Below are 23,281 nucleotides of genomic sequence, written 5' to 3' on the forward strand. Positions count from 1 at the left end.
AAGAACGCACGGCTGATTACTTTTTTGGAACAGATCAGAGCATGAAATATATTACATGCTGGCCTCTCAAGAGGACCCTTGCAGAATCTGATTGCAGAATCTGCAGACGTGGAAGGCCTGACTGTGGGGCATGGTCTCCATCCCCACTTCCTGATGGCTTCTCATGCGCTCCTTCTGTTCTGTTCAATGCTTAGCAATGCCCAGACAGTGATAAAAGAGACAGTGATAAGCTAACTTTCTTGCTGCTCTGGTGGCAGCAAGAAAGTTAGCAAGGCTGCAGAAGAAAAGACTGCCAGCAACTGGCTTTTCTGGTCTTGTATTGATGCACAAACTGAGCTTGAAAGCATGGTGGTGAGGCTTGTTAGCATTCAGTTTGCCAGAAACGGAGGAAGCTCCTACGGAGGAAGAAAAAAAAAACATTAAAATTTTGATACCAAAAGCTTAAGCTGTCTCTTCACCATGATAGAGAATTTGACAATAAAGCATCTGCTCCAGGATATCACTCTGATCCTCCTTCAATGTGTTAAATAATCTCCCTCAAGATACCTTTTTCCAGACAACAGGGCAGCACCTCATAATTTACTGTGCCATGTACGCCACTCCTAGAAATACAGACCATTTACAAACAGAAACATTTAAAAGGTGGCAACTTGCATAGCTGAATGCAGGGGAAGTGGAGCTGGATCCTGTGGAAAGGCAAACTTTTTGGGGTGTTAGAAAGGCCCCCCAGAGGTTTCTAGTCGCACACAATGTTTGCAGCATGGCTAACTCCAAGGCTGGACCTGGCAGCTCAGAGGGAAGTTCTCAGTGTCTCCAGGAGTGGAGGTGACAGCCTCTCCATGTTCCAGCACAGCACCATTGTCAGGAGAGACGTTTTCCTTCCATCCTGCTGGAATTTCTCTCACTGCAGCTTGTGTGTGTCACCCTGTTTTCTCTCTGTGCATCACTGAGGACAGTTTGGCTACGTCTTTACTGCCTTTATGTAGTGGAAAACGGCAGGTTTGCACTAAGCTCCCACTTAGCTACCTTCTCTATAGGTCAAGGAAAGCCTGTTCACTCAGCCTCTCCTCGTAGGGCAAGTGCCCCCATCCCCTGCCCTTTGCAGTGGGACTCCACCAAATCCCCTCTGGTTGCTCAGTGTTTTTCTTCTGCCAGCGAGGCCAGGGCTTGCTGCAACCGTGAGCGTTTCTCTGGAGCACATGCCTGGAACTCACTCACCTCATTACACCTCTGCATGATTAGTAAAACGGGGCAGGATGTTCAAAGGGGCTGAGCACACAGACATTCCCATTCCTTATGTGGAGGGTTGGTGGTTAGAACTACTGATGATGGGCCCTGTGCACAATCATTTGAGGGGTGGCTTGTGTTTAGCTGAGACAGCAGGGCAGTTCAGCAAGTGCCTGACTTCCAGCAGGCTTCCCAGCCGGCAGGACTCTGCAGAAATCACCAAGGTTGCCTTGCTGGGACAGGCAATTTGTTGGCTGGCTCTTTAAACCAAGGCCTGAAGGGCAGATTGCCCTTGTACCGCTGTAGGGGCCCGTGCTGAGTCAGCAGCAGTTTGTCAGCACTGAGGAGCACTGAGCAGCCAGCTCTGCTCAGCTCCCGGCAGGCATCGCACCGTGCCCCGATCGTGCGTAAGCTGCTAAATTATTTAATCATCTCAGGCATTAGGAGACTCAGAAAGGCTGAAAGCCAAGGGGAAAACATCTCCTAAACCATTACATTGCATAAAGCACTTTGTTAGATCAGCTGATTGACTGGACATCGCTACTGACTGTGTATCCTGTCACCTGAACATCTTACTCAGGCAAGAAATGGAAAGGTCAGGTCTTGAGGTACTGAAAGCCCTGTGTAATGTTGGGGGTGGATGGAACTGAAATGAGGTGAATGTGCACCTTTTCCTCAGCCAGAAATAAAACAAGGCAATCCTACAAACGGGTTAGGTTTGTGTCTGTGACTCTAAGTCCCTGCCAGCAGTTTTGTGCATCCCTTCCTCTGCCTCCTGCCATCCATTTTGCACAGAGGGACCAGTTCAAGCAAGAGCTTGCTTGCCCCCCAAAGGGTGGCTGAGCCCCACAGTTTACTCCAGTCCTGGTCTGCTCTCCTGTTCAGTAGACCACTTCCTCTTTCTGAGTAGGATATCAGGCTGTACAAATAACTTCTGCAGTTGTATGGATTGCAAGAAAAATGGAAAGCAGATCTTGGTCCTATTGTACTCTAATATGTAAACTCTTATCCTGAAGGTAAATCCACCCATCTGGGCTTTTGAACTTGCTCAGAACTTAACTGAAATCCATGGCCCTGTCCTGAGGCAAAAAGAGAATACTTGAATAATGATTACAGAGCTGAAGGAGCTTCTGGGGTCAAACAGCTCCGGTAAGCTGCAAGCTAATGAACTGGTAGCTGATTCATGCAAAAGGTTGAAATAATGTACCCTTTTCTTAGTTAAAATCTGAGAGTAGCGCTCAATCTCTTCTCTGCTCCTGGACAAAAAGGCACAATGTTGCAGCATAGTCCTCTGGCAATCTCTTGCCTGCTTTGCTCTCTGTTTATGAAGCTTCAAGCCTATGCTTATTTTTCCTACTATAATTTCTGTTAACACCATTGAGGGGATCATCCAAATCTCCTTTTCCTTGGATTTTTTTTTTTTTGCATTTATTTTTGCTCCTGGTGGTTTTTTTCAGGTGTCTACTTACCAAAAAGATATGTAAGAGTTCTATGCTATTCAAAATGAAGTATAAAGTGACGTTCTGGGGCCAATAATCATCTTGTCCAGGTTGGTGTGCAACAAAATTTCTCCAGCAGTACCTGTAATCTAAGAAGAGAGATACCCAGTCACTCCTGATGAAAGGATGCCCAGTTCTTTCTTCATTAACATGTCAGTGAGTCATTTGTTTCTCAGTAAGAATACAGCAAAGGACAAAGATATTCATACAAGGTGTGCACAAATAACTACACAAATAAGTTAGTGGAAAGGGGAACCAAAACTCTACAGAGTAGCAATATGTCTAAAAATGAATTGCCAGAGAGAGAAATTGATCATTGTGGTGGCTTGGGTAACCCTTATCACAAATAGCATGCTCTGGCATAAAGCCAAGAGAGAAGGAATCAGCAAGTGGCAGGAGTGAAAAGGGAAGTGGGACAGGCAGTCAGAGCTGGTCAGGCTCTCCTTTTGGCAGCCTTGTGCTTGAGAACACAGCTTTGGTAAGACAAGTTGCTTCAATCATGAATCTGTCTGACTTATCCAAATGATAAGGGGAAAGATGGAGTGAACACACTAACATTTAGCAGTTTCATATTGATCTTAGCGTTGATAGGATGGCCAGAACTTCTGACAATGCTCTGGTGCTATAATCCCAGGGACAGCACCCCCAATATTAAGTAAATGTCCTTTAAGATTACATTTGATCCAGTGGGTTTCATAGCTCCACACTCCAGTGGTAAATATCCACACAGGTGTGTGAGATTCGTCTCTTCAAATATACATTCCTTTTTGTGAGCTGCTTGTCTGGACTGTTTTTACAGCCAAACATTACCAGGCAAGCAAGATACACACAACAAAAAGGCAAGACACATCTTCTGTGGCGCATCATTTGAAAGTGTCCTTTAGACAAGTTTCCTACTCTTCTCTCGCTACCAAGGGAAATCAATTACTTGATGCAGCTGGCAAGCTGATCTGCATGTGTATTCTAGAAGGGACAGGATTTTACATTGCCTATAAAGGAGGTGTGCATAGCTAGAGAAACCTCCAGCCCTTCATCTTGGATTTGGCAAGAGGAAATGACCATGCTGGTCCTGCTGCTGTACCGGAGAAGACTGGGGAAGAAATAAGGCAGAAGAGAGTGACATTTTTGCAGTCACTAATCCTCCCTGTAATATGCAATGTGAAATAATTCATGCTTAGGGGGAAAATGTATAAAAACCAAAATTGTAAAATAAATTAAACATCCAACGAGCCTCTGACCACGGACAGCCCAGAGACAGATTACCACACCGAAGTTGCGACACTCCTGGTGGCAGCAGGAAAGAATGCCTTGTTAACAAGTAAAAAGATGTGGCTAGTGTGGAGATGGGCTTCTCCTGGAACCACACCGGAACACCCAAGGATCATCAGCACTTGATAAATGTCATCAATCAAGATAACAGAAGTCATCAAGAACATACATCTGAATACCCAACTTCTCCAGACATGATCAGCACCCGACACCATCCAAGAAACAGCGATTGTCCAACCCTGCACAGTGAAAGAAACTTCATACATATGCGAGGTGACAAAAGAATCGGGGCACCTCTCCCTCAGGCACAAAAAACTCTATAAAACAGCCTTGCTGGCGACGGCATTCGTGAACAGAGGGAGGTCTGATGCCATAGAGGTCGGATCTTGGTTCACCCAGCGCTGATCCCGGGCCCGACGCTGACTCTTTGGCTGTGGCTTTCGAGGACCGTGTTTTCAGTCATGAAAATAAAATGCTTTGCAGTAATTAATTCGGCTTTCTCCTTGATCATTTATAACACTCCCCAAAGCCAGCCATGACCTCTGTTACAAACCAAGAGTGCACATAATCCCAGAACTTTCAGTCCACACTTAGACAGAGTGTCTGGGTTACCTTCAAGGTTCATGATACGTATAGCGACTCCATTCATCATCAGGCTGCGGAGGCCTCGTCGGTTCCGGATATCGAGGTGCCTGAACAGCTTGGCTGCACAAATTACCAAGGTTACGTTAGGGTGTGACCTCAGGAACTCCAGAATCCTTCTGCAGCAGTTTCCACAGGGACTAGCTGAAAGGAACCAGGTGATGGAGCAAGGAGTTTGTGGCCTGTCATTGAAATGATTTTCCAGGAAGTTGACTTCAGCATGTTGTTCAGGATTGTTTGAGCACCAGTTCCTCCAGATGGAACCGCTTCTCCACCTGATTTCATACAGCAGGTACACCCGTCCATTTTGTCTAGGTGAATAATTTCTTTGGAAGTCTTCTGGCTGCATCTTCCACCTGAAGAAGAGTACCAGCAGTACTGTGATCCCAGCACTTCAATGATGTTTGGTCCCATTGTGCATTGCCTACTCTCAATGTCAGCCAGGACTCCCACTCCCAGCTTTTCCCATCAGAAATGAGCAGCTTGAGGAATGTTGCAATTTAGCGATCTAGAGCTGGAATTTGATGAAAGCTTGAGAACGCCCCCAGCACCTCCTCAAGAACTGTTGGGTGGGTAAGCAAACTCATCGCCCCTCAGAGATCAGCACCAGTCAAAGCAGTAAGGCAACTGGAAAAGGAAGATTGAGGAAAGGGATAGTAAGAATAAAACAAGGCAAAAGGGTGTGTCTGGAAATTGCCAAGTGGCTCAGGCAGCAGTGAGTGGCAGAGCTACATCTCTTACCCTTGGTTGTTCTCTCTGGATGAGGGACCTGTGTAGAAAAGATTTGTGAATCACTGAGGAGAGCAGGTCAGAAAATAAAATTGCCTCTACCCTTTCTGTCCAGACACCTTTCAGTTCTATACACACCCTCTCAAATCTCTTTTCTCTAAAAGGGGTCAATAAGTAATCACAGCACAGCAGGATAGGCACTCTGGGATGCAGGAGGTGTGGACTCCTACCTGGAAGTTGAACTTGATGGTTGTTTTAAACCATTTTGCACACAAATCCTTGCTCAGTTTAGCACATTATGGTTGATTGTGTAAATACTCAAGTTTAAATTCCCTGATTTCAGCAGTACTGAATCTGTTTTTCCCTGACTAATCAAAGAGCAGAATCAAATGTCTTATCCCTTTAAATTTTCCAAACCACTTCTATGAGAACAGGCAAAGCTTGAGCCATTTTCTCATTGGTACTCATAATCTTGGCAATCCAGGCAAAAACATTTCCACAACTGACTTCCCATCTTTACTTAATCTGTAAGTTTCTAAAAAACTAAAAAAAGAATATAATCAGTGCCAAGGAAAAAAATACCTGTACAGAAAGGAGAGTAACAAATACGTACAGGGTGGCAACACAGCCCTGCCTGATTATACACATTTTATCTTCCATAGTGGCAAGCAGCTTTGGCCCCATGACTTATTCATCCCTTCCCAGTTGAGGGTCTAGAGGAAAACATTTGCAGGTGATCAAGGCAACTTATTTATTTTGTAAAAATCCACCAACAGGAAACTTAAGGATCGAGGAACCGTCATTTTATTTGATAAAATATTCTTTTTTAATTTTAAGTATATATATATGAAAAATAATTAATTTTCTTTTTCTTTTTTGTTTTTATGAATTATGCATAATATAATAAAGATTTCTTTTTAAATATCCTTAGAATTAAGATACTAAAGGCATTTTTCTGCAGCTTAGCTCTTGAAGATGAGAAATTCTGACTTATACAGAGTAAAATTACATTTTAACATGAAGAAAATAGTTTTCCACATCAACAGAGATGTGATCAACTACTAGCACAGCCTTATTGCCCTGTTTCTTTAAGAAGAATATTCTAGTTATTTATCACAATGAAAATAAAATAGATTAATACATAAGATAACTAAATTGCTCCATTCTTAAATGCCTTTGAGATCTCTTTTCTCAGTAAAAGTTATTTTGGATTTTGAATTCTTCTTGCCATACCAAGGTTAAAAAATTATGTTAATAGTTTGAAGCTGGCCCCAAGACTCAAGATACAGTAATGTATTCAAAGATATAAAACACAAATTCACATCTGTCTCCTATGTATCCTCGTGCCAACAACACACATTTGTCTCTATACTCCAGTTCTTTAGATACAGCTACAGTAAATTTCTTGATTATCGAGAAATAGGCCTGCCTTTCACATAAATGTACTTACCTCTGGCACTGACAGCAGCCATGGGTATTTCTGGATTTGTGTATTGCTTCCTGGGAGACTGGTGTGCATTTATAAGCCTTACATTAGTTTCAGTTTCTATTCCTGAATCATAATACTGATCTTTGGGCCCTATTAATGCTGCTGATTAGCTGAGCATTTCCTTATGGAGATTTTCTTCACATTTGTACTATCCAGCTGGCTGAAGCTGAAAGCAAGACCCTGGCAGCAAAGAACTGCAAATGGGGGTGATCCCACTCAGAAACTGATCTGGCCTTGAGTACAAGATTTCCTTGCAGGTACCTAACAGGTGAGCCACTTTTTGAAGTGCAGACAGAAATTACATTTCTTTTTAAACTCTGGCTCCAGAACAGGAGAGCAAATCTTCTCTAGTCACCCCAGTGTGATGAGAGGGAAAAACATCTACACAAATGGCACCAAGCCACACAGCTGTGGCATGGCACGTCACTTTTCTGACACCCAGATGCCACGAGGAAGTTGAGCAGAGGCCAGTGGGAAGAGCAAACAGAAGACATCATGTGCAGAACCCGCGAGCCTGTGGAACTGCAGCGGGTGTGGTGGTCACTGCCATTTCCCTTGGTGGGACTTCTCCCGTGGAGCTCCAAGCACTGCTGACACCCCCTTGAGCCTGAGTCCTCACAGAATCAAGCAGACACTCCATGTGTGTGACCTCTGAGCTGTGGTCAGTGACTGGGCAGCCACTCTCAGGCTGACTCTAAGCAAGCTTCCCACCAGCCAGGAGAGTTTGGAAGTGGACACCGTGTTGTGAGGGAACATCCAGATATTTTTGAAATATCTCAGCTGAGAAGATCTCTGTACTCATGCGGACACTGATCATGACATCAGTTCACTGATGCAAATAGAGCAGGTATCTTCCAGTGCCCCGAGAAATCTGCTCAGCATTATTAACTGGGCACCACCTCACTGTGATCACCTTACTGTGATTCTGTAACTCTCACAAGATGCAGCAAAAAAATATTTCCCATTTAACCTGAAAAATTACTGAAACGATGCTGGTTTCTAGTGAGAAGCTTTCCTCTGACACACCCAAAACTAGCTTGCAGAGGAAAGGGATTACAAAAGAATGCCTTAGGTAGTGTCAGTCTCTGTCACTCACATTTTTTTCTGGTTTTGTGACAAAATTATTTTTGGCCTGATGCACAATGTAGAGATTGCCTTCCTTGGTGCCAAGCCGGATGTGGGATTTTAAAGCTAAGGGAGTGATTTATTTGTATTCTCTGCAGCAAGCTCTCAGTATTCTGTTGTTAAAAAGTGTTTGGTTTTCCACCAGGGCAGAGAACAACCTGGAAGCGTGCACGAATGGTGAAGTTCAGAGGGAGTGGGGATTCAGGCACTGGCAGGACTCTCTGTCAAGGAGAAGAGTGGTGGTGGCAGGCATCAGGCAGTGCCAACACTGACTCTGCCCTCGGGGCCTCTTCTGCTCCAAGGTCACTCCTCCCTTGTCAGCACAGAGCTGTTCCCTGGTGGTTGCACTATTTCCTACCACAGAAGAGTGAAGGGGAGCAAGTCAAACACTCAAGGGATTGTTGAAACAAAACCATGATTGGCTAATATGGTTTTGAGTTCATGGGTGTGATCCTCGTTGAGAGAGGAATGCTTGGTGCTGCAGAACTCCCTTCACTGCCCCGTCCTTACAGTACATATTTACAAATAAGCAGGGGTGAATTAGGCTTAGAGATGATTAGTCTGATCTGCAAGGACTGGCTTGATTGGCAGCAGTGATTCCTGACAGAAAACCAGCAATGTGCCACAGAAAGTGGAGAAGGAAAAATATCCAAGCAAGGAATCAGCAAACACCACACTTTCAGGTGTTTGCAGGAAGCTGAATGTGCTGTACGAGATGGTGGAAAGACAAAATGAAAAAATTATTGGAAATATTGCTCTGTTAGCCAAATGTGAGAAGACTAATCCCTTCTCAATTTAGTAGTTGCTTTAGCCCAAATAAAATCAGGGAGACGAGGCTGCCACACGAGTGAATTTTCATACTTCTAGAAGAACTTGTACATTCTGTTTGTGAGGACTAGGCTTCAGTGAGTCAACAGGAGGATGAAGACCTTCATAAGGATCATACAACTAGGTGGGACACCTGTTCTTTGATTTTTATGAGCAACCAGCAGCGATCCAGTATCCCTTCAAATTGCTACGTGCCTGTAGCAAGGGTTATCTATATAGGTGGAGTCTTGTATTACTCAAACAACTGTGATAAAAATTTTTATTCTAATTCTCATGCAGTCAATTATGTCCCCTTACAGAAACTGCTTAAGGTAACGTAAGAGATGAATGCAGAGGTAGTTTGTGATGCTGAGCTATTGGTAACATCTGAATATATCTCAATCACTCCAGGTATATGCCCTGTGAACCTGAATGCATTTTGGAGGAACATACACAGCAAAGGGTACATAGAATGGTGGACAGACACTTACTCATGCCTCCTTTAAACACCAGGTTCCTTAGACCTTCATGAGAATATTCCCTTTGGTGGTAGTAGAGACATGCTGTATAAATATGATGAGATTCAGCAGGGAAAATAACCTAAAAGCATCACAGTTTCTTCAGAACATTTTACAAAGGGCCTCCAGGATGCACACTGGGTGACAGAGAGGAGGACAGAGCATCAGAGAGTTAGGTCCCTTCAGATGTCTCCCAGGAAAGAGATTGCAGCAAAACAGGTCTGCAGCATGACTATTACACTCCCTTTTCTCGAGCATCTTTTAGCTATCTGACACTCAAAACCCAAGATGTGCATCTGATAACAAATTTGGGCTGAGACAGAGTCCTAGAAATGGAAACATATGGAAGAAATTTGGGAAGATGGACAGGTTAGAGGAGAGAGAGGAGCACAGAAGGAAAGTTAAATCAGACATCAAAGAAGACAAAAAGGGACAAGGCTTGAGTCAGCTAAAATCCTAATTTGCAAATCTCTGAGGATTTTACAGGTGCCTATTCTCTAGCTGGATGATCTATTGGAAAGAGGTGAGAAACACCAAGTGGAAGTCTGGAAGCAAAGAGAAAGGTTAAATTTAAATGTGACAAAATCCTGGGGTTTATACCACAGAGGCTTAGGTCTCAGCCTCCACTAACAGGCTGCCTCCTGGACTTAATTTGAAATGGTAAATTCTGTGTTAGTTCAGGTGTTCTGCTGCTGACACGTTCGACAGTCAAAAGAAAATCCACTGTGTGTTTACTTGGATTTAATGGAGTTTTCTCAGTGGGTATCTATATTTTTTTATGGAAAGAAAAACCACACAGAGCCTTTTGAGATTTATTCTGTGGCCTCCACATTTAAAGAAGGCTAAAATGTGTTTATGTATGAACCTATGAGCTCACACTCATGAAGATACTTACAGATATTTACAGATATGTGTATGCACAATAATGCAATAATGCATATAAAAACAAGCTTGTAGATACCCAAATACACCTCCTTGGCAGCATATTACTTTGCAACTCTGATAAGCACACCCACCCATGACTCTTTTATCTCTCCCAGTACCTTTGCTTTCATTTCTTCTGCAGCCTGCACAGTCACCACACTTTGCTGAGACTCTTGTTCAGCCTCCATGTGCGGAAACCGAAACATAAGAGATCAAGATAACTGGTGGCACCCTGCCACTGCTGGGTGAGCTTTATGAGGCTGACTCTGATCAGTGAGGTGGCATGGCAGCCAGCCACAAGGATGTGCAGGCAGAGCTCTGATGCAGGCAAAGTGAAAAATAATTGGCTCGTGGGAAGGGCTTATCTGCGTGCTCACCTGGGTAACAAAACATCCTGATATCCTTGTAATGGAATTCTTTCACAGCTGGTGAGGTTGTAGAAATTTCCCAGCTCATTAAAGATACTTCATGAGGAGTCAGTGTGAAAAGAACAAGCTGCAAGTATCTTGTTTTACTTAACTATTTTGGAAAGCTTTTCTACTCTAAGCAGTCCTTCTACAGCCTTCTCACACTACTTTGTGTCACAGTAGTTCTATATATTTATTTTGCTTCCTTTCTGTGTCTTTGTTTCAAGGCACGCACTCTGTCAAAGCACGAAGCAGAACAAGTACCCCAGACCCTGTGGGGATTAGTGCCCATGCCCTGCTTGAGAGCCTGAGTCAGCCACCACACAACCACCAGAGTTTTAAATATGAGGGGGACAACATAACCAGGTGGATTTCACTTGAGAGAAGCAATGATTTTCTATGGCTTGTACCAAGGAGAGTGTTCAGAGCAGCTCTAGGAACTTGCAGCTCTGAGATTTTCTTTTCCAAGCACTCAGGGATAGCTCAATGACAACAATATATGGTTAAACTCTCTCCAAAATTCACCTGGAAAGTGTAGCTGTCATGGGAGGCAAAACCTCCATCAAAAGCAGAAAATATCTACCAGGACCAGGCATTGCAACCATTGGGCACCATCAAGGATGGAGTTAATTTTCTTCATTCCGGACCATATCAGTTCCTGGGCAGTGTGTCAGTGGAAGCTGCAAGTGAGAGCGGTCAAGATAACCATAATAATAATTTTGTTCTTTTTTTTTTGTGAAAACAACTTGGGGTTCTTTGCTCGTGACCTTGGAATGTCACAAGCTTGCTTTGAGCAAAACCTGGTTGCAATGTGAATGGGCTGAGCCTGGCAAGACAAAGCCAACAGGACAGTGTAAACAAGGACTAAGGAAAAGGAGCCTTGGCACAGACAGGGCATCAACAACCACCCCCAAAGCTGCTGGGAAGATTACACTCTGATACCCTTTGTTTGGCAGCCTGTGCCAGCAGATTGGAGACTGAAAGGGAAACACTTGGTCCACTTTATACATTCTGTTCAGCAGTTTCACATCATCTGTGTTTCTCTTTCCCAGCCCCCCATAGCAACTTGTGTGATCAGTTTTCCCTGCCTCTTTAAAAACATCTTAAAAGCACAAGGAGTTTCCAGTGGATGTATCTAGTGGCCCACTTCCAGGATGGACTTGCAAATAAAAATAATTACTTCTTTTAGCTATCTGAGTGGAGATGCTGAAATGCCATGACCATGGGTACTGTAATTATCATTCCACAGTCACAGCTCTTGGTGGATGGGGGATTTGCTTCTGTTGAACTGAGCACCTGTGGATTTTTGAAGCTGCATTTTAAAATCAAGTGCTGCTCTTGGTTACATGTCAGAGCTCCCACTGAAACAGTGGGAAATCCTCTAGGTTAGCAGAGTCTATCAAATGCAGACGTGTTTCAGTGATTAATGATGAGACATTATTACAGCAAGAACTGACACTTACTGTGATTAGTTGATCAGTTTAAAACAGTGACAAGTGCTTATTTACATGGCTAACTATAAGATTTTGGAATGTTCTGCTCCAGTAAACTGTGGATGCAGATGGCAGGACAGGGTGAAAGTAGGTCCATAAACAGACACTGAAGGTGAGATGCAGGGCTCCCAAATGCAGTCATTGTGGGTATTGAGCTAGTGGGACAGATAATGACAAACCACAGCTGGTGGCCAGGATTGCCTGCTCTCTGTGAAAAACAGTCCCTCTGTCACTGCTAGATACAGTGTCTGCACTGTGCTTTCTGCCCCAGTGAGGCATTTTCTGTGGTTTTAAGTTCACTTCTGTTCCTCTGGAATCATGAGGTAGGAAACAAGGCTATCTGAGAGGATAGCAGGTCTCCAGAGACGCTCCTTTTGGCATCCTGCCCATCTCTTGCCTGATGATGGGCCCTGGGACCCCAACACAGAAGAGTGCAGCTGAGGGGATGATAACTCAGAGACAACTTTGAACTGGTTCAAGAGTGGCTGCCCCAGATGGATGAGCACAAATCTATGGGGCCTGAATCCATATGGGATCCATTCCAAGGCACTGAATGAGCTGACCAATATCATTGCAGGACCTTGCATTGTTTTTCAATAGCCTTGGGAGTCTGGAAAGGTTCCGGGCCAAGTGGAAGATGACAGTGCTGTTCCAATGTTTCAAGAATGGTAAGAAGGAAGACCCTGGTGATTACACCCTGTCAGTCTCACTTCAGTGCCTGGTAAAGTTGTGGAGAAGACATTCTGTATTCTGAGAGACAATTATCAGGTCCTGAGAGGGATGTCTGGACCACCTCCTCTGAGGTAGCCAACATCTGGAATAGCCTTGGGCTAAATTAAGGCAAAACAACACCAAGCCATCAGTTAGAAAGTTTTATTTATAGGCTGCAGGAATTAAAACTGTATGATCAGTTTAACAGTCTGTAGCAGCAATAACTCAAACCTTTCTGAACAGCCTGAATTTCTGCAGATTTAACCTTTCTGAACAACAGGTGGCAACAGCCATCTCTGGGCAGCCTGTGGCAGCAGTGACTTGAACTTTTAAGCAGAGGGAGAAAGGAAGAAGGAAAGATAGAAAAAATAGATGTAGTCCAAAACAGACCTGGCCTTGTCCAGATTCTAAATACAGAAAGGTGAATACATGTTTCACCAAAAAAATGATATCATATTGCTAATAGCACTTTGTTAATGAGGCTCAAGGATCCTGGTTCAGGCCTCAGCACTTCACCTCCAGGGTAAAATGTCCAGCACACAGCGAGATAAGTCCAGAGGGCTCTGGGTGAGCAGCTGGCTGATGGCTCAAAAAATTACAGCCAAAGGGTGTACATCAGGCTGGTGACCTGCCACCGCTGGGGCTCCCTGGGGCTCAGTTTTACAGCCAATGATCTTCAATGTTCTTAAAAATCATCTGAATGGGGGAATCAAATGTAGGAACCAAAATTAAGTAATCTTGCCGATGATACTAAACTAGGAGGATTTGTGGATTCCCTTGAGGGTAAAGAGGCCCTGCAGAGAGATCTGGATACTGAAGAGCTGAGCAGTCACCAATTGTATGAAATATTACAAGAGTAAGTACTACATTCTCCACTTGGGACCAGGTAATCCTGAAATTTATGTAATCCTGAGACCACGGATCACTGATAGGACTGGTGTAAATGGAATGAAGCTGCATTAGTGGATGTTCAGCCAGAACATTAGGAAAAGATTCTTCACTGATATCAGAAACAAAGTGCACTCCTCTTAAATTTTTAAGAGTTTTAGTAAATGATGATAGGGGATAATCACAAAGCAAAACTTACAGCGCACGCTGGGTGCACGGCCACAGCCAGGCACACCCACCTCTTCTGTCTGCAGATCTCTATACTGTTACAGTGGTGTTACCTCCTCAGAAGATTTTGCAGATTTATTTCGGGCTGGTTGATGACAATCTTGCTTCAGATTTTTGCAGCATTTGCACAATTCAATAGTCGCAGACATCAGCAGTCTAGGGTGCTCTTCTGATGCCATTTTAAGCTTGGAACTCTTCCTTTATGGCCTTCTGCTTTTCACTTATGCTATCTTAGATATACATTTTGCAATAATAATCATATCTTAAAAGACACCTTTTGCAAGCCCACTTCCATCTTTTAAAAGCCTTTTACGTTAAAAGCCTTATTTCTCCTTTTATGTTCCCACAAGCACTTACAAATTTTACCACACTTAAAAGCAATTTGAAACTTACACTAATTATCTAAAAACAATTACAATTTTATAATTAAACTAAACAAATTATAGTGAAAACCAACTACTACATAAATGTTTATAACATGGATGAAGATTTTAGTCATGTTGTTTAGTTTTAGGTAGTCATGGGAGGAGAAGGACTTGATGATCTTTTGGCTCCCTTTCAGCTTGAGATATTCTGTGATTCTTTGATTCTACAAATGAAGATCCTGCAATGGAAATAGAAGTATGGCATTTATGTCCTCCAATTGCACTTTGAACCTGCTGTGATTTGAAATGGACATGGCAGAAGCAGGCTATTAGTTGTAATAGCCCAAGATGTTACTTTTCCACATATGCCATATAAAATGGATTTCCCAAACAACCAATGACTCACATAGCCACAGATTTCTTTCACTCTCAATCACTAAAAATAGCATTTGTCAGAAAATTCTAATGCATGGAAATCAAAATGCTGAAGTACTTATATTAGTTTCGCTATATTTTTTTTTAAAATACAGTCCTTCGCAGCCAAGGACGTGGACCTGTTCATCCAAGCAAAGTGTCTTGTCTCCAGGGCCACAAACTTTCAGCACTCTTGCTGAACACAGCTTTCTCTCCCCTGCCCTTCAGGAGGCCTGCCACAAAACACAAGCAAAGGCTGAATTTTCCCAGGGTGCAGGCGTTGTGTTTTGAACAGCTTTTCTCACCTCACAGAGACTGTACCCTTCCAACCAGCCACAGAAGTTACTGAATGGCATCCAGCAGGGACTTTAGTGAAGTATGCAAGGGCCCAGTAACTGGGGGGGTCAGACCACTGCAGACATTGAGAGAAAGGGGCTGAGTGGCACCATTTGGCAAACTGAAACCCATGCTCAGATCCAGGTTAAAAAGGAATCTGCTGGAGGGTTTCTGAGGTGAGACTGGAATTGGAAGTAAAAATCAAGGAATTTCCCACCCTGGAACCCAAAGGAGAAAAACTGCATAGGTTTTCCTTCATAATATTGTTGCCTTTTCCAACCTAAAAATGAAATCTGAGATAATTTTTAGTATAGGAGGTAAGATAAAAAAGTGGATTTTTATTTGGAGGCCTCCAGGGGCAGTTATGGACAATGTCCACAAAAACCCTGCCACACAGGGTGAATATAGTTTTGATTTGTTTTAGGAAATCAGCATAATTGATAAAAAGCCCCAGTTAGGAGGACAAGTGGTAATGCACCTCTCCCCCAGGTCAAGCTCCTTCTCTGGAGCCCTCCCTTGGTACTAGCTGTATTTATTTATGAAAATGTGTCTCAAAGACTTTGTTCTCAACCTTGGATCCCAGGAAGAACCAAGATAGGATATAGGCCTTGTACCCCTGGGGCTTGGAGCTCTGGAATTTGTTTTGTCTCCCTGCCCAGGGAAAGGGCACAGAAAGTACTGAGAAAACTAGCTAGAATACAATAATAGGCTACAGAGCTCTAAGTCTATGTGCGAAGAATACAGAGAACATATAAAAGAAAAAAAGGCAAAACCCAAGATGGCATCAGTAAGATGGAAAAATATCCACAGTGCTTCTCTCCCAGTGGGACAAGATAGTTCCCATGATTTTAGTACATTCCTTTTCTCAAAAGCCTCAAGAGTCTAGCTGAACTCTTTACAGTCCAACTAGAGCTACATGTGAACAAGGGCTTCTTTCCTGCTCTTTACAGCTCAGTTGCCCCAGAGTGCAGATCATTTCATGTGATTCCCTCTGTCTCTCAGAGTGTACTGACCTGAAGGATGTCTTCGAGCTTTACACGATTCCTCTGTATCTCTGATTGAAACCTCGTGGGCGAGAAATCACAGTGGACACCTCGCTGTATGAAGGTGTCCCGACAGTAATCATAGTCTGGAGAAACAGAAGCAAGATAATTAACCTGAGTTTATTCAGATACCAGAGAAGCTCAGGAAGCACGACTTCTTAAGCACTTCCTTGTGTCTATATCACAGAGACAGCTTGGCCATGGATAGGTCAGCTGATGGATGCTGTCCACTCCGTATTTGGAACCAATATCATTCACTCTGGGCATTTCTTTCCCTCCCTTAACTGCAAAGGAGCTCTTCAGCCAGCCTTGTCCCAGCAACTGCATTTAGGACAAGGGAGAAGGACCGTATCTCCCATTCCCTCAGGAGTGACATAAGGATGGTATCTCTAAACAAAAGAGAATTTTCATAGATATCTGGTTGCTAAGGGTCCTGCCCGTCTTCTCCTGCACTACTTAAACCCCTTTTTTGGGATGTGACTCTCATTCATTGCATGGTGATGGTTGTGCTCCCGAAGAAGCTGAGTAGACACGGGGCACCATAGAAGCAAGCCCATACCAAATTCACCCATGCACAAAGTTCACCAGCTTACCCCTCCCCAATCCCACAAAGCATGGGAAACCTTGCCTTCGGCTTCCATGGCTTCAATGGTCACATTCTCCAAGCTGTTAAGTTCCCTGAGGGCCCTGCAGTTGTTTGGGTGGTTTACATAGTAGAGACGTGCCACATGTATGTAGATGTTCACGTTGGTCTGCTCCTCCAGGAAATCCCGAATTACATCACAGCACTTCCAGCAGGGGCTATAGGACAGGTACCAGGTCATGTCACAGATATTGTAGCATCTTGGCTCAAAGATTTCCTCCAGGAAGTACTGTTCTGCATGGCAATCGTTGACATCGTCATTTCTGACCCAGTGTTTCCAAGATCTGATGCCCCCACGCCACTCCAGCTCGCACAGTAGGTATGTCTCCTTTGGATACTCACGGGGATCAAAGTGTTTTCTTAATGCTCTCTTAGAGATATACATGCTGAAACAGAAGAGAAAATTCCAGGAATCCCTGGTCACAGCTTTGTTTTCACTAGTACTCCATTAAAAAGGGGTGGAGGAAATCAGAGGAGAACTGAGAAGGGCAAAGCACCAGACAGCAACGCAAGGAAAACAGAGAGGCAAGAACCAGGCAGGGTAAAGGAACTAAAGGAACCAAACCCCGAACTGTTAATCCTCCCCTCCTCCACAGCTGCAAGCAGAACTTTCACTAACTTCCCCCTCCCGATGCCTGTCCTCTTCCCCATCAGTGGGAGTGTTTCTAAAAGCTCTCTATATTTTTTTTTTTTGTCAGACATTTTTACAAGGCTCCTATGTAGCTCTTTCCAATGTAGGGAGCTGTTGTGAATTTCGTAGAAACTAATACAAAAAAAATAATAATAAATGCACTATGAAGCTGAATATTTTTCCTTACTAGATTCTCTTGCTGTTTGTACTTTCATAAGGATTAGCACAGTCAGCACTGTCCTGCTTGAGAGAAGAGGAAATAAGTGCTTTATGCAAAAAAATGCAACTCCCAGGATGGATATTTTCTGAGTTCAGAAAGGACTTCTAAATACTGCTAGTTAAGGACCTATGCAAAAACTGCCAGTAGTCTTCAATATATCTTTTATGCTCAGTAATTATCCATAATGCATAAACTATGAAGCCTCGAGAGGCACTATGTAGCCTTTGTACAATTGCCTAATATAGAGATTTATATGAGAAAGCACCTCAGATATATGTTTTTTCACATTAGAATAATTCAGAGTAAATACAGTAGACAACTGATCAGATTCCAAAGAGAGAAGCAACAAGCCTGTAAATTGATTTATAGATTAGTACTCATTAGTTACAAAAACCCACAAACAAACCAAAACCCAAACCAAACCAACAAACAAAAAGCACAACAAAAAAAGTTGCAAAACCCCCCAGTCTAAGCCACGGACAAATGAAATCTTGCAGAAAAAGTAACTGTCACATATTCTCTATCTGCAGGACTTATCACCTATGCAAAAAAGTATCTGAGTCAGTCAGAAGCCGTTGTCTTCTTACCCTGTCTCCTTCCTCATCCCAGCCTCCTGCACTCTAAAATACGCACAGGAAGCAGTTTATAAACCACGGGGCGTGTCTCTCTCGATCTTCTCCACGTAAACTCCATTTATTCCAACCAAAGAAACCCCACATGCAGATTTATTTATCAGACTTTCTATTGAATTTATGCAAATGTTAATGTAAATGTAAAAGTAAATGTAAATGTAACCAAATGTTTAATTATGGTACAGGAGTAACTATTTTATTATACCTAATTCCTTTAGTAGCTTGTTAAAAAAAAACACTAAGAGGGGCAAACTGAAGCACAGACTCAAATTTTATGCTTTCTTGTTTAAGGTGTTTAAAGAGATGCTTTTTTTCTATTTATATTATGTTATTTGGAAGTTAACGTCTTTTAGCTTAAATTTCTGTAAAACTCAATTTTTAGGGAACATATACATAATATAATTATATCATATGTTCACAATAAATATATAAAATATATATATGACTGGTTGAAATTCACCAAAGAAAATTCATTAAACTCCCAATATTCAAGCCAAGTTCAGTTAACCTAATTTTTACAGAAGATAACTTTAAGGTTTTGGAAAGCAATGTCACAACAGATTACAGAGATTTAATTCATTCAAAGGTACCTGTAGATGTTCCCATCTGATTATAACACACAAGTTAAAACTTCCAAGTCTTACTTAAATAGGTTTTAAGTACCCTCTTGCCACTGTTTTGACCATAAAATGCACACTCTGGACAAGCTACTGTAATGGGTGTCCTGTGTTCAGGGACATAAAGCTATTTCTTTAGAACAATCTTGAAATACACTAATCTTCAAGATACAGACACCTTAGGGATGTGTTGAGCCGAGTGAAATTTATGGTGTAATCGGCTTAGTAAAATATAACCAGAAGTCTGCATTCTTATTAATATTTGCTACAGCTATTACTTGCTATTTTTAAATAGTAGATTAATGAAAATTTAAACAACACTACCAGAAGGACAAATGAGAAATTTTAAAAGTGTGATAAAACACTCACATACTATAGAATATATACAGAAAGGCACTATTCATTTTTCTCCCCGAAGTCAGATAAGAGAATACTTACATTTTGAGTTTACAGATACATTGCCCCAATTAATGCAATCATCTCGACTCTTTTTTAAAGTGTTTGTAGTTATCACCAAGTGTTCAGCATTGTCATGCACAGTACACAAAAAATCAGTCACATAACAGCTATTGATACAAATATGAGATAAAATTCATAGTTAGCAAATAATTAAAGCTATAAAGAAGAGAACATAATTTTTCTTTCTAAATTAGGTGCATCAATCTCATAGAGGTGAACTTGTAATCCTTTCAGAATTTGAGAGCTGCAGAGAAATGCACTGTAAAGTATGACTGATAATATGAAAAATGGACTGTACCCCAAAATGTTTAGAGGAATTAGGGCAGAAAATGACAGAGGGATGACAGCTACATAACTATCTCCTAGGCTTTATTTTCTTTTTTATTAATATGCAGCTGCTATGTAAACGTACATTAAACCTTGAAGATGTATTGACTGATTACAAAATACATTTTAAAATGTGGTAATTCTATATTTCCTATTGTATGGTCCCACCATCCATAACTTGAACAGGAATGCGATGAGGTTATTTTAAAATTCACAAAACAGCTCCTAATACGAATATCTTACAAAAACAGTGTAATAAGCCGCATCATCATAGACATTTAATATTTTCCTTCCTTCCTCTAACACATTCTATTAGAAATTATTTAAAACTCTGCTCATTGCACGATAATACCAGTAATAATGACAATGTCTAAAAATACATGAGCATAAATTTGTCAAAACTTCTCTAATCCACATTTTTTTGTCATTTGCTAATGCTTTGCACAACCGAGGCACTTCTTTACCAAGTGCATTCTGTGAAGTACACAGCTGTGTTTCGTGTCAGGTACATACAGGCAATGTGTGTATTTCTGATTGTAATATGTGTGGAAACCGACCATGGGACAGTTAAAAAGATGAATTCTAATAATAACTGAGGAAAGTAAAGCATGGAAGAAGGCCTTTGAACCTATCCTTTGTTTTCAATTAACCTTAGTTGATTTAGGAGCATTTGAATTAAAGCATTAAGGATGTTGCTCTTTGCTTGTAGCTAAGCCTTAAAGAGTTTTCCAATAATAACCTTTTGAAGTATAATTTTAGAATATTGCTTGTAGTAAGGATCTTTGAAACTATAGCTTTAGAATATATTAAAAGGAACCATGCTTATCTCACACCTTAACAAAACAGCGAAAAGCAGCTTGAGAAAGGAAGGTGAACATCAACTCAAGGATCAATAGTTTCGACCAAGGGAAGCTGGACATCGCTGTTATGAGATTTATAGCCTGTAAGACAGTCTGTGGGAGAGTCTGTAGCAGTGACGGGGGTCGAGCACGGTCGGGACGGACGGATGGAGACGAGATCTCTTTGAAGCCAGGCCGTGGAACTTGCAGTTTATTACAAAGGGCATGGGTGAAGGGCCCGCTGGGAGCTGCCACCGCAGCTCGGAGCAGGCCCGAGAGAAGAGAGGCTTAAAGTGTAAGAGAGTTGAGAGAGTTAAAGGTTTAAGAGCGGAGAGCATGTAGAAAGGAAGGGGTGAAGAAGTGCAGAGGTGAGCGCAAAAAGAGAAGAGGAAGAGAGGAGGAAGAGAGCCAGGAAAGAGAGGAAGAAGAAGAGAGGAAGAAAAAGAAGTGCAGAAGAGAGCGAAGTTCCCGTTACAATACAATAAATCATCTTTAGTGTTGAATATTCAGATTCTCATCAACCAATCCACCTACAGCATGCATATCCTATAACATTTCCATACAACCTATAAGAACCACTACATTACCATACTGTGTTACATTTTAAACCCTAAATCTTACTCTTTGGATGTGGTAGATAGGGACAGGCGATCGGAAGATCACGCGGTGTGACGGAAAGCGGCAGGATTCCTTTTCCCCCAGTCCCCTGAGATAAGAGATCACCCTAGGAATGTAACTGGGAATGTAGCCCCCCAAAGATAGTAATGCTGGTAACTTTCCACTCCTTCTTAACATAGATAGTACTGCAGACCCCCTCTGATGTAGAGAAGCCCCTTAGACTATAAAACCCCACGAGATGAGGCAATAAAGGCCTTTGACCGTCTGCCACATTGGTATCTGCGTGCTCTTTGGCCCGAGCGACCCTGGTGAGTTTGGGTCACCGTGCTGCTCCTCGAAACCAGGTCACTTTGCCTTATATCAGAAGGCAACATTTGGGCCCTATCTGCCAAGCTGCAGGGTCTGCTCTGACCCTTGGACCTGCCTGCTTGCAGAGGGCATCGTTTCATCAAGAGGGGATTACCTTCGGCTGGCCACACCATTGTTTTCCAGTTGTTCAGTAACTAAGGGATCTCAAAACTTGCTTTCATTTCAATCTCGCTTATAGTTTCTATATTCTCAAAATCTTTTGCCAGGCAATCATATTTATAAGGCTTTCCTGTTCCATCCTCCCCAACAATAGTCCTTGCAATTAAAAGGTGGGCCCACATCTGGGGAGCTGGACTTCACCAGATGGGATTTGTCTTTCTTCTTTCGGAAACCGGACCCCCACCATCTGGGGATACTCCTTTCTGGGATACATCCTGAGAAAAACTAAATCACAATAGTGTATAGAACTGTGATGTAAAAATAGGGAATAGAAACTGCTGAGAAAGGTTATGAGTACCCCTATAAATATCTGTAAGCCTCAACTATGTGCAGTTGGAGGGAAAACTTCTCCCGCTGTACCCAGCACTGTATTGCTCATACTTTACCATATTAATTAATAAATTGATTGCTGCTTGAATATTGGCCTAGTCATGCTTCTCATTTATAACAATTCTTTACACTTCTTTACTTCTTTTCTTACTTGCATTAAAACTTCCCCTTCCCTGGAACAGAAAATTCTCTGAGACACTTCCAGCCCCTCTGGCAGCCCGGCGTCGGGGCCCGCCAGTTCCCGCCCAGCCCTGCCCCGACACCCCAACACTTGCCGGGGCTTTCCGCAGTGCCCGCCGCTCCTCACTGCTTTATGGCTCCCGGAACAGCTTCCAAGCCACCGGGAGCTTCCCCAGCAGGCTGGGAGCCCAGTGCAGCTCGGGGGCACGGCAGTGACAGAGGGCACCGAGGTCCCGCTCAGGGACCAGCGCTGCCCTCGCCCTTTCCCAGCGCCACCAGCACGGCCCGTCCCGAGCCCGCAGGGACACAAAGCTCTCGCTCCCTCCCTCCCTCCCTTCCCCTCCCGGGGCTGCACAGCCAGGGACGCCCTTGGGTCGCAGCAGCAGCAACAACACAGAGCTGAAGCTGGACTGCTTTTTCCTTTTTTTTCTAGTTTCTTTTACCCTCTCATCCTTCTGCGGTACATGGCTTCTCGTTCGCGGCGGGCTCTGGCGGCGCTGCCCTCCCTGCTGTCCCTGCCCCAGCACAAGGCACACCCCGGGCTCCGCTGGCGCAGGGGAGCGGGAAAAAAGAGATCGGAGAACTTTGCCTGACCTCAGCTGGTGCCTGGGAATGACGTATCCAAACCCGCCTGCCCCCAGCAGGGCTCCCGCCTCCTTTCCTCCCGCCTCGGCTGGGCTGCGGGGGGCCTGAGGAGCTCCCAGCTCAGCTCAGTGGAAAGCACAGTGCTCCTGCCTTGTGTGCTGCCAGATCTCTCTGTCACAACTTTGTGCTCACCAATACCACTCATGGGAGACTTCGCTCACAAAGTGTCAGCAAAGCTTTGTCACCCTCCCTACCAAAACAACAGGGTTACCCCCTTCTGGTCCTGAACAATGCTGCCTGAACACGGCGTGCCCAGCATCTGAAGGGGTCTTAGACTTACGTGTTGTCTACACTCCTATTTCTATTAATATTTTATTAAAACAGCTGTTGGTTAACTCATGTCTTGTCAGGCTTTGCCTACTGATAAGAGGAATAGAGGATTCTTTACAAAGCTGTGAGTCTGCTGGTGGATAAAACTAGCACTAGGAGATAAAAGAAACAATGGGAAAGATTCCACTGATTGATGAACGGAAAAATGTATTTGCTTTTATAAATAAA

At 43.1% G+C, this 23,281-nt stretch overlaps 2 protein-coding genes across 4 annotated transcripts; both read right to left on the minus strand.

The window, feature by feature from the left end:
* Positions 1–214: 214 nt before the first annotated feature.
* LOC135441335 (C->U-editing enzyme APOBEC-1-like) lies at positions 215–4,986 on the minus strand. The gene is made up of 3 exons (XM_064700915.1): positions 4,608–4,986; positions 2,697–2,815; positions 215–395 (listed from the first exon to the last, which is right to left on the minus strand). Exons 1-3 carry the CDS (start codon positions 4,984–4,986, stop codon positions 369–371), a joined length of 525 nt encoding a protein of 174 aa, XP_064556985.1. The 3' UTR covers positions 215–368.
* Positions 4,987–12,988: 8,002 nt separating this feature from the next.
* On the minus strand, positions 12,989–22,949 carry LOC135451548 (C->U-editing enzyme APOBEC-1-like). 3 transcript variants are annotated; one of them, XM_064720899.1, is made up of 4 exons: positions 22,733–22,949; positions 16,743–17,143; positions 16,085–16,200; positions 12,989–14,560 (listed from the first exon to the last, which is right to left on the minus strand). In XM_064720899.1, the coding sequence occupies exons 2-4, from the start codon at positions 17,140–17,142 to the stop codon at positions 14,546–14,548; spliced, it is 531 nt and encodes a 176-aa protein (XP_064576969.1). In that variant the 5' UTR covers position 17,143; positions 22,733–22,949; the 3' UTR covers positions 12,989–14,545. The 3 variants fall into 3 exon arrangements, with proteins under 3 accessions (XP_064576969.1, XP_064576950.1, XP_064576960.1); XM_064720880.1 differs by having other exon boundaries at positions 22,582–22,894; XM_064720890.1 differs by lacking the exon at positions 22,733–22,949 and adding an exon at positions 22,582–22,726 and having other exon boundaries at positions 12,989–14,968.
* Between the last annotated feature and the right edge of the window lie 332 nt (positions 22,950–23,281).

The sequence above is a fragment of the Zonotrichia leucophrys genome, chromosome 1 (assembly GCF_028769735.1).
Source record: "Zonotrichia leucophrys gambelii isolate GWCS_2022_RI chromosome 1, RI_Zleu_2.0, whole genome shotgun sequence".
Lineage (NCBI taxonomy): Eukaryota > Metazoa > Chordata > Aves > Passeriformes > Passerellidae > Zonotrichia > Zonotrichia leucophrys.